This window comes from Centruroides sculpturatus, unplaced genomic scaffold (genome assembly GCF_000671375.1).
Source record: "Centruroides sculpturatus isolate CEXI.00-Female unplaced genomic scaffold, Cexi_2.0 scaffold1014, whole genome shotgun sequence".
NCBI classification, from domain to species: domain Eukaryota; kingdom Metazoa; phylum Arthropoda; class Arachnida; order Scorpiones; family Buthidae; genus Centruroides; species Centruroides sculpturatus.
In genome coordinates, this window is record NW_019385381.1 from 276,573 (window position 1) to 287,976 (window position 11,404).

At 29.7% G+C, this 11,404-nt stretch overlaps 1 protein-coding gene across 1 annotated transcript in view; it reads left to right on the forward strand.

Annotated features, from left to right (window-relative positions):
• The window catches only part of LOC111638354 (adenylate cyclase type 10-like), a 65,973-nt gene extending 56,843 nt beyond the window's left edge, over window positions 1-9,130 (forward strand). The window contains exons 16-21 of the mRNA XM_023384052.1: window positions 1,715-1,910; window positions 5,003-5,227; window positions 7,189-7,384; window positions 7,458-7,544; window positions 8,592-8,863; window positions 8,953-9,130. Of these exons, the coding sequence (XP_023239820.1) occupies window positions 1,715-1,910; window positions 5,003-5,227; window positions 7,189-7,384; window positions 7,458-7,544; window positions 8,592-8,863; window positions 8,953-9,130 (1,154 nt within the window). The remainder of the gene's footprint in view (window positions 1-1,714; window positions 1,911-5,002; window positions 5,228-7,188; window positions 7,385-7,457; window positions 7,545-8,591; window positions 8,864-8,952) is intronic.
• The last annotated feature ends 2,274 nt before the right edge of the window (window positions 9,131-11,404 follow it).

Genomic DNA, 11,404 nt, shown 5'->3' on the forward strand with positions numbered 1-11,404 from the left:
TTTTTTTTCTTTTTCCATTCATAAAATATATTTTTTTAATTTAATTAAAATAAAGTAATTTAATATTTGAAATTTTTCCTTTTTTCATATTAACATTTACAGTTCATAGAATACTCTGCATTTCTGCTATGACTCAGTAAGTAATTCGTGCCATGCAGCCAAACTGCCTGCATCAGAATTGCTAAACAGTGACAGTACAATATCAAGTATTTCATTGAATTGTGGGATGCGCTGGCTGAATGAGCAGGTCTGTTCCCTGAGTGGTAGCTATGGGAGATAACACTACACTGTTCAACAGTGCTGTCACAGGAAAGTGTATAGCATCTTAATCTTAATAGAATCATTATTATTTCATTTACTGTTTTGATTGGTGCTAATTTTGATAAAAACATTCATTTTAATCATGCATAATAATTTATATAGACCTAATTACTATGTAATAAAAACTGAGACATTATTTTGTAATTTTATTTTTATTTGAGGATGCTGCAGTTCCAGTGTTTATCACAAGCTTTTTGTATTTTTGTAAAATTCAAGCAGATTGAAATAATGAAATTTGCCTCATCAATGATTGAATAAACCATATTCACATGGCATGATGAGGCAAATTTCATTATTTCAATCTGCCAGGTGTCAAAGAAGTCAGATACCTTCCTTCTTCTATAGAAAATCAATGAAATTGGACTGTTAAGTCTTAAACCATGCAGAATAGATTGTTTCTTTCCTCACTTTTCCATATCAATAACTCAATGAAAATGTCAATTACCTCTTTTTTCCATACCTCTTCAATTATATTAATGGTAATATTAACAGTGGCAAAATGATACATTAGTCTGGATAATTATATCCAATATTAAAATTAAAAGATAAAATAGTAGTTCATTAATCTGACACTTATGAGACAAGAGTAGTGCCAAATTATCAAAAATACCAGATTACTGGACTTTTTGTATTTTTGTAAAATTCAATAAGTTATATATGATCTTAACATTGTATACGTACTGTATGTTTTGTACTAGTACACACTACTGTATGCTTCTCACTTATTTGTATATGCCCTATAATGAGTCTGAAGATGATACAATGCATTACTTGTTAGACTTGATGTTGCTTGTTGGAGAATAGTAAGAACTAGTTAGACTTGCATAACTGGTTATGTAACAAAGAAACAAAGAATACACAAAGATTACACTGTCTTGTTATAACTCTCTCCCTCCCTTCCAGTGTGGATGTCATTTATGAAAAGCCCCTAATGGATGTTAACATTTTTATTAGAGCATTGCTATTGCTTCTACAATGAGACAGGTAGCATGGAAGGATACATTCTGTAGCATACAATGATGAAATGGCTGGTTTCCTTCATTTTAAGCACAGTTACAGTAAATTGATTATAGCTGTGCATTGGCCTGTGAGAAAGAAAATATATAAATTGTGCACATTATTGAACACAAAATGTATTATCTCTGTCCAAACATTCTGATTCACAGAATAATAGCATGCAGGATTACCAAATATTTCAGATAATTGAGTAAAAGATTAACAAACTTCTTTGTATTATAATTTTTTTTAACACAGTACTAATGAACTATTTAGTTTTTAAATTTTTAAAGTACATATTTTTAATAATACAATAGAATATTTATTTTTAATTTTATTTAATAAATTAGAAAATAAATTTTATCATTTCTTATGAAATCTTTCTTTTTTATTTCAGTATTTGGTAAAGTAATAAACAATGCTTTCAGAATATTGCATTTGTATTCAAACTATAGAATCATATGTGATAGTAATACATTTTACAAAGCACAACCTATGCTAGGAGAAGAAAATTTTATAAAAGTCTCATTGAAGAATTCTGATATCTTGAAACATGTGAAATTACTTTATGAATTTCAATCTAAAGATTTAGAGTAATTTAAAAATATTTTCATATAATGTTTATTTTTTAATTAATAACAGTAATTACAGTGGGTGATCGGTTAACGAACATAATCCGTTCCAAGACTTTGTTTGCTATCCGAATTGTTCGTTAACCGATTATCGATTTACCATAGGTTTTTATGGGAATTTGATTAATTTGTTCTGGAGACCCCAAAAAATAAAAAAATATGTATACTTTTGTTTATTTATATGTAATAATAAAAATACATATCTACAGTCTTGAATTTTTATTAGTCATGTTTTTTTCTATTTGTGGGGGTTAAAGAATCTGTCTAATGTCGATTGCTTTTCTCTCTTCTTTAGGATTTTTCAGAAGTAATTAATAGCATTATAATTGTAGAGATCCACAAACATATTAACCTCAACCTGGTTTCTAAGACCATTATTCTGACATCCTCCCACTTCTTCAAAAGATGTTTAATAGCAGATATTGGCATTAATCCTTTTTTTCAGAAGAAAACATATCTCGCCAAGTCTCTTGGTGTTCTTCACTTAAGAGTTCTTGGCATTCTTCTGTCATCAGATCAGTTTCAGGTTCCATTATGAGCTCTTCAATGTTCTTTATTTCTCAGATGGGATTTTTGTTACTCCTTAATTTGCTTGAGTCTTGTTGATTATACAGTATCTTTCTTAGATAAGATTGAACTGTGGCCTACTGTAGACCTGTTCAACCCATACTGCCCAGCAACATCAAACATCTGCCCACTCTCTACCTTTGCTATTATACTCCCACCTTTTGAAAATAAATACCCATACAAAACTTAATTAGTGCCTGCCCAACAGTCTCGTGAATACTATAATAGAATTGTTTCTGTCAGAAAAATAAAAGGTTGGAATTACAAGGGAGAGTTTCAAAGTTTGGAGAAATACTGTCTGAGCGGTATATACTGGGTTGAGCGTCGATGTCAACATCTCCCATGCTCCGAAAAGTTTCGAATTGTTGCCTGAAGACCAATCTGTATTTATTATTTTACATCGCTGCTTCTTGTGTTTGTTCTGTGAGGTGCTTGTTATCCAAACTTGTGTTCGTTGTCGAAACACAAAACTCTTTTGCGAAAGTGTTCATTATCTGATTTGTTCGTTAACCGATCACCCACTGTATTTGATATTAAGCTATAATTATAATAATAAAAATATAGTAAGCTATATTCTATTGAATGGTGTTATTAAGTTAGTTTTTATTATATTCTGAACATAAAGAATATAATAAATAAATAAATAAATTCATAAAATTATAAATTATTAATTTTTGAAGTAATATAATCTGTTATGTTACAAATGATTTTATTTTACATATTTTAAATACAGTGTATATATATATATATATACACTGTATTTAAAATAATATATATAGAACAGCTATTCCACTTATTATATTCTGAACTTGGTGGGATCAGAGATCTTTCAGATTTTCCAGAAACTTTTTTTTTTTTTTTTTGGGTACATCAAGCGCTTAAAGTTTCATAAATTATAAATACTGTAATGCAAATACTATATTTGAAGATAAATTAATTTATCAAAATCTAATATAATGTTATGCATTATGGCTTAGTTTCACAGCATTACAATTTGCAGTTACATTGAGTTTGATCTCTGTGTTATGTACAATTATACATTCTGTTTTATTTATTTATTTTTTGCAACTGTTTTGGATAATCAAGTTTCTACTGTACTTTGAAATTGATAATAATAATCAGTTGATAACATTAAGCAAAGTAAGTAAACAGTAATATAATTAGAACAAATTCTGTTTGCATTAACTCTAACATTAAAAGAACATGTTAAAGCAATTAAAACATTTATAACTTAAAAATTTATTAATTATAATAGTAATTCATTCAATATATATTGAAATAATGTGGCAATATGCCATATTATTGTATATATTAGATATAAGTTTTGTTTTAAGTTTTCTTTGTTCTTTGTTCTTTCTTTGTTTTCTTGAATTTTCTACTAACATTCTTTCCTGTGGGTGGGGTAACCCTTTTCACGAACCATATGAACAATGGAAAGAGAGAACCTGGGCTACGAGAATGATAAGAAGGTTCGTTCTGGGGTCGGACTCTTGAGGAAGGCTGATGTGTAAAAGTTGCGCTCCTGATTGTAGTCTAGTAAGACAAAGGGAGATGAAGGTAGCCTGCAGAAAGGAGAAAAAGCCCTACCAACGTAAAGGGAGAGACAAACATCCGTGATCTAAGGAGAATTATCGAAGAGATCCAAATAACAATCAAAAGGAAAACGATTCATAGTGGTTTCCCACCAGAAGAGCATCGGTACCAAACAAAACCCATGTATTCTTTTTAACCTTCTCCTCTGTCATTCTAAGACCTTTCATTATTCTTCCTTTCCTCTTTTAGTTTATAATTTAGTATAAGTATTAGTTATAAGGTTACAAGTCCGTCTTTTCTTATTTGTCACAAGCGTGTTATTTTTTATCTGTAACTACTCGATTCCTCTCCAAGTTTGGATTTTGTATAACGCTAAGAGTTGAAATCCGAAAAGAATCCTGTAGATTTTCCAATCGTGTAGTAGAAGAAATAAATATTTGTTATTATTTATTTGCATACTGCTTCACGTGAACAATTGTACACTCACGCGACTTTCACAGTAAGAAATTCCAATAGTTTTAACTACTGCACTCCTAAACAAATAATGATTAAAATAATGAACATTTAACATTTATAGAACTGATTAGTGATTATAATTATTGTTTGTTATCAAAAATGTTATCAAATATTGAGACTGATAGCATTAAAAGACAGCTTAAAAATGCCTATTTACCTGAATATAATGATAACTGCAACCAAAACTCTAATTAAGTGAAGTTTTATGTGTCTTTTAACTTGTATGTTTTGGGGGGACATGCCAATTCTGATGATGATAGACAACTGATAACAATATCAGTGATTACAATAAATAGATTTTGTTGTGTATTAATTTTGATCTTCAGTACTGCATATCTTCAGTATGAATTATTATATGTTTAATAATTGTTTTATATTCAATTTTTTATCCTATATTCATATATAATTTTTGAATTATCTTTTTTACAAAATTTTAGGGAAAAGCTTCATGAAATTGAAAAAATTCCACATCCATGCATTGGAATGAATTGGGAAAAGTCAGTTATAACATATTGTTTAAAGAAAAGTTTAGAAGATTCAGAGCAAAAGATTATCTATTATCCTGTCTCTCACCATTTTATTATAATAAAAGGAGAACCAGGAATTGATCTTAAAATGCTTCTTAATTGGGCAACTATTGAGGCAGCTAATTTCAATTATAAGTTAGATTTAAATTTTTTAATTTCAATAAAATCATCAAACTTTATGTAACATATATTAATTGTTCTAAGTATTTACTTTGATTTTGCATCACTAATGAAGATATATATATTGTGTGCATGTGTGTGTGAATTTGTTGAACAATACAGTGGTACCTCATACTTAGAATTTAATTCATTCTAGGAGACTGTTCAAACTCTGATTCATTCATGTCTGAATCAATTTTTCCCATTAAAATTAATGAAAAGTGAATTAATTCATAAACAATATTCATTTCAATAAACTTAAAATTGTAAATGCATATAATTTTAAGATAAAAATAACAATTAAATGCCCTAATAATAAATTAAAGCATGAAAACAATAAATAAAATATGTAAATACTGTATAATAAAATAAAAATTGCATTTACTGGTTGCATATCATTGACTTTAGCATCTTAAACATGGCCACCAGATCTACTACACATGTACCAGTTTCATGTGTCCCAGTAAATGTAGTTTGTTACATTTAAAATGTAATTTGTATGTGACATAAAGAATTTACAAATGTATTTGTTAACAAATTTAGCTACTGAAGGTAATTATCATTTTCAATAGCTCAGTTTATTACTTAAATACATTTTTTATAATAGAATTAGACAACCTTTAGAATTATAAAAAATAAAATATAATTTTTATATTTATTTTTTATTCTGTAGAATTTATTTTGAATTTTATATGAATTTTTCATCTCAGTCACCAACATCACAACCTTTTTCTTAAACTTTGTTGCTCCCACACATTTATTGAGTGCTGTAGTTAATAAGTAAAGGTTATATTGAGTTGAATATGAAGTTTTTGCCTATTTTTAACAACTGTTGTTACTTAACAGATGTGTGATTTAATTATACCAGTTGTGAAATTTAACACATTATTGCCAATGTGAGATTGTATTCTTTGTTCAGAAGCTTCTAAACAAAGAATACAATTTCACAGCTTTTTAATTCAATACAATAAGCTTTTTACGTCACATTTTGTTTTAATACTGATGGTTTTTTGTTGAAATACTGTGAAATGCAATTGCACCATCAGTATTTTATTTTACTTCACATTTACTTCATATAAAATCAAGTTGAAATGTCTTCAGATAAAAAGCATATCAGGCATGTTATGCTTTATGAGTTTTGGAAAGAATATAACACTATACAAACAGTAAAAAGAAATTCTAATGTGTATGGGGAATATACTGCTAAAGTTTGAACACGTTAATTCTAGTGTAAAAAGTTCAATTAAGAAAACTTTGAACTAAAGGATACAAAATATATGAGACACTCAAAAACTGTCAACAAAGAAAAATTGCAAGAAGAAATTATTAAAAGTCAATGAATAACACACAATATATACTGTATAACAAAACAACAACAAAAAAAAAAAAAAAAAGAAAGAGCCAACTTGGGAACATAACAGATTGCATTTACACTTTCAGTGCAGTTCAAACTCTGAAGCAAATTTTTTTCAAATTTAGCATTTGAAGTACGAGCTACCACTGTGTTTTAAAATTAAAGTTTCTTTTTTATAGTATGTAATCTAGATAATTTCATCCTTTTGTGGCTTAAAATATTTAAAATGTAGTTTTGTATGTGACATAAAGAATTTACAAATGTATTTAGCTACTGAAGATAATTATCATTTTCAATAGCTCAGTTTATTACTTAAATACATTTTTTATAATAGAATTATAAAAAATAAAGTATAATTTATATATTTATTTTTATTCTGTAGAATTTATTTTGAATTTTATATGAATTTTACTTACTATAGAAAATTAATTTTATTATAACATGTAATTCAAGATAACATGTGGTAATTTAATGTTTATTAAATTTAAACATGCCATACATTTTGTTACGTTTAATTAGTTGATGAGAATCTATTAATAATTAAATATGAGAAATGATTCATTATATAATTTTTTTTTATTAGAGTCATTACCTGCGAAGCTATAATGTCAAAGAAACATAATTCATTTAGTGTTGCAGTATTATTATTAAATCAATTGCTTCAATTCAAAGATGTTTCCTTTGACATAAAACAAAAACTTTTAAATATGCTTTTGAAAGACAATGAAGAAACAGCACATATACCTTTATGCATTTTAAATGAATATTTTGATATAAATGTAATTAAAATTAAATGCTGTATTTATATTTAAAATTTTAAATAATTCATTATTTTTAATTTTTAAATATTAGTTTCCATATTCTGAACCAATCCTTCCTCGAAACAAGATATTAAGAGAAAACATGGTTTATGAATTGCTTTTAGTAATTTTGAAAAAGGTAACCAAGTATAGTTTTATTGGCTTTCTACAGTTTTAACTTTGATTAAAATCATATAAATTATTAGAATACATCATAATATAAACAAAAATTACAATATGTATACTGTACTATTTTAATATGTAATTGGGCTGTATTCCCACTGTTTATTGTCTGCTGTCCTTTCTTAATCTCAAGAACAGAGCTAGATGAAAATTGAGACCAGATATGGACCAGAGACTCCAATTAACTAAATATGACTTTTCAGTATGGTAACATGATTTCAATTCAAAATTTTCTCCAAAACAGTTAGATAGATGACTGGCATGACTTAATTGTTATCAGGAAAAGTATGATGTACAGAGGCAAGACACCATTAAAATTCAAACCAAACAGAAAGCTTAGCAGTTGGAAACCCAATTAACTATATACAGTAGAGCATCGTTTATCCGAAAGTCGGTTATCGGAAAGAATTCCAGTCGGCCTAAAGTATAATTTTTATTTGTTTTTATATTTTTCAATGTATTTATTTCGTTTGTAAAACATAAAGAAATCATTTTTAACGATACAATAGCCACGATTATTATTTTAAAAAGTTTACATTAGGCTTAACATCGACAAAAATTCAACACGAAGCGACACGCAACAGAGAAAAATTTCAACACGGGATAGGTTAATATATTTTTTCATACATAATCGCTTATCCGAAAAATAAGTTATCCAAACAACCCCAGTCCCCAATTGATTCGGATAAACGACGCTCTACTGTATGAACTTTCATGGTCTGGATCAGAAATCATGTGACTTTTTAAAATTAAAAAAATGATTACAAATTGAAACCAGGCATTGTGACAATGTTACAATAAATAATTGCTAGTTCTATTCAAGTTTTAATAGTGAGAATTAGTGAGAACAACTATCAGTTTTGATGATTTTCATTTTTGAATCAAATATAATAATTATACTTTATAAATAATTAATGAATATTTATTATTAAACAAATACTGTATAATAATTATTCTGATATACAGAATATTAAGTTTTGTAATAATGGTTAATATATTTCAGATAATGGAACTTTATCCTATTATGATAGCAATAGATGATGCACATAATATGGATAATGCTTCTTGGAAACTGTTATATAATGCAGCTCGTGCATATCATCATATTATTTGTGTGTTAACAATTTCTCAGACTGTCCACCATTCCAATTATATTGATAAGATATTACATGGGCAAAATACTATCATCTCAATGACAACTTTAGATCCTTCTTATGTAGGAATACTAGCATGCCAAATACTTAATGTTATAGGAATTCATAAAGATATTGTTAGGTAAGTATTAATTTTAAATAATAAAAAGAATATAAATTTATAAGTATTTTATTTATAGTTACAAGACTATAAATAAATTTATCAAATAGTATTCTTCAGAAATATGGAAGAGGAAATAAGCAATGGATTAAAACCTTAATTCAATATCTGGACTCACAGGATTATATTACATGTGTTTCATATCCTGTTACACCACAGACTTATGAAAAATTTGATTCTAATTTTATATTTCCTTACAAGAAATNATACGTATTTTGGAAATGTTGAGTCGGATTAGTCTAGAATCGATTAATTTTATGGAAGAAAATCTTTCAAACAGCCGTAGTCCGTAAACTTGATACGTGTCGGGTTGTGATTGGAAGGATTCGTAAGAAAGCGGATTCCTAGAGAATGGAACGTATCTCTATCTTATAGGGGGGTCGACTGTACTTATGTGGTATTGAGTTATTTTGAATTTCCTAAATAATTGAGTATCTCTAAATTTTCTGAAGCAAACTTGTGTGAAACTGAAATACAGAAGGCAAAATTTCATACAGTAACATATGTCTATTTTCAATTGCAAGATTATTTGTAATAATCTTGCAATTGAAAATGCACTTATGAAAATTCTGCAAGTGTTATTTTGAGACTATTGAAATTTTTCTAAAATGATTAATGAATTAATGATGCAATTAAAATATATGGTATATTGTAAAATGTAAAAGTTTTGATCTTACTTTATAAATTTTTAAAGTGAGCTCTAGATGTGATCTGGCATACATTAATTTGATATTCCAGTTCATTCTATACTTTCTGTATGACCATGTTCATTATTTTTGTCTTCAACTTGTCTAAATTATAAGGTAAAAATCACTGATATGTCCAGAAATTTTCTGACGAATAAGTCCTAGTGGTTCTTTGTTGCCATCCTTGGGTCCTGGAGTTATGGAGTCTGGTTGTGCCTATTCAGTGAGTTAACTGGTGTATTGTCTTGGGTAACAGTTGGGAGATGATAGTCTGCTAACTTTAGATTGTTGATGAATTTGACGAATTTGGTGTATATGTCCTTGTCTTCGAGGAATGCACTGAGGTGGCAGGGCCAGTTGTGTCCTTTTTGGGTTGTCAGGTCTCTTAGTTGTTGATGATGCTGATTGAACTTGGTACAAGTAAATATAAGGTGGAAAGGGTCCATCCCTCTCCCTTACTAGACAGTCACAAAGTCCATTTCCATTCTTTAGGAAGCGATGTAGGTAGCACTTAAAATTGCCGTGGGGTGTGTTATAGAATGAGTCATACTCAGGAAAGTGAGGCAGGACCTACTGTTGACATCTGGGAGGAAGTTGTGGGTATTCCATCCAGTGTGGCTACTGTCCCAATCATTTTACCACCTTGACATAGTGATGGTGATGAGTTCCTTTCTGAGGAAGGAGATGGGAACGGAGGTGTAGGAGTATGTAGAGGCTACTTTATGAGCCTTCTTTGCCAGATTGTCTACTGTTTCGTTTTCGATATTGCTGGAGTGACCCCTGACCTAGTAAAAGGTAATGAGTCACACCGGCAAGGGCGCTTAATGTGTCCATACAATTACTTGTGATGGGGAGTTTATGGTTTCCTTTTTTTTTTTATCTGGTGCAGGGCTGTTTTGCTGTCACTTATTATGTTGATCCTTTTCCCAGTGAACTGCTGGATATTGTCGTGGATATATCAGAGTGTTTTCCATATTGCTAAAGACTCCACTTGATTCACTGAGCAACCCTCATACAGTTTATAAGTGGCATTCCAGAAAAGTTTCCCTTGGGGTCCACCAGGTGTACAGCTGCACCGACAGCGCCTGTAGCCTTGGAGCCATCTGTGTAAAAACTGAGTCCCCTCAAGGACTGAGGTGGATGTTGGACAAAGTTGGAGGTTAATACTGTTTGCCGGGTGGATGGAGGTCTGGTCCTTCTTGATATCAAGGTCACAATTTGAGATCTCGTCAATCAGGGGTTTATTGTGTCCGGCAGATTGTGATATTTGATCATCTTGTGGATGGTAACAGGGCTGATGTTTGAGGAAAGCTTACCCACTAAGAGGTTCATTACATATTTTTGGATGATCACTAGGAGAGTGTCCATGGGAGCAGTGCTACAGGACTTAGTGATTGCGATTGCTGCTTTCTGCTGAACCGAGAGCAGTTTCCTTCAGTTGTGGATCTTATTTACTGCATACTCCCATACCTCTCAGCAATAGGAGAGGATGGGTTCAATGGTGCATTTGTAGATGAGTTTGCTGTTTATGCTGTTGAGGCCCCAACTGTTTCTGGCTATGGGCCTGAGGCTATGGTTGGCTCTGATGGCCTTATTATAGGAATAGAAAACATGATCCTTCCATGAAAGCTTAGGGTCAAGAATGACTTTTAGATATTTTAAGTTGTTAACAATTTGGATTTTTTCTCTGTTTATCTTGATAGTGGGTTTCTTTTGTAGTGGGTTTTTTTAGGGAAAAACATAGCTGAGCATTTGTTATAGTTGATTATTAAGTTGTTATCCTTGCTCCATTTATAGACCACCTCCAGAAAGTTTG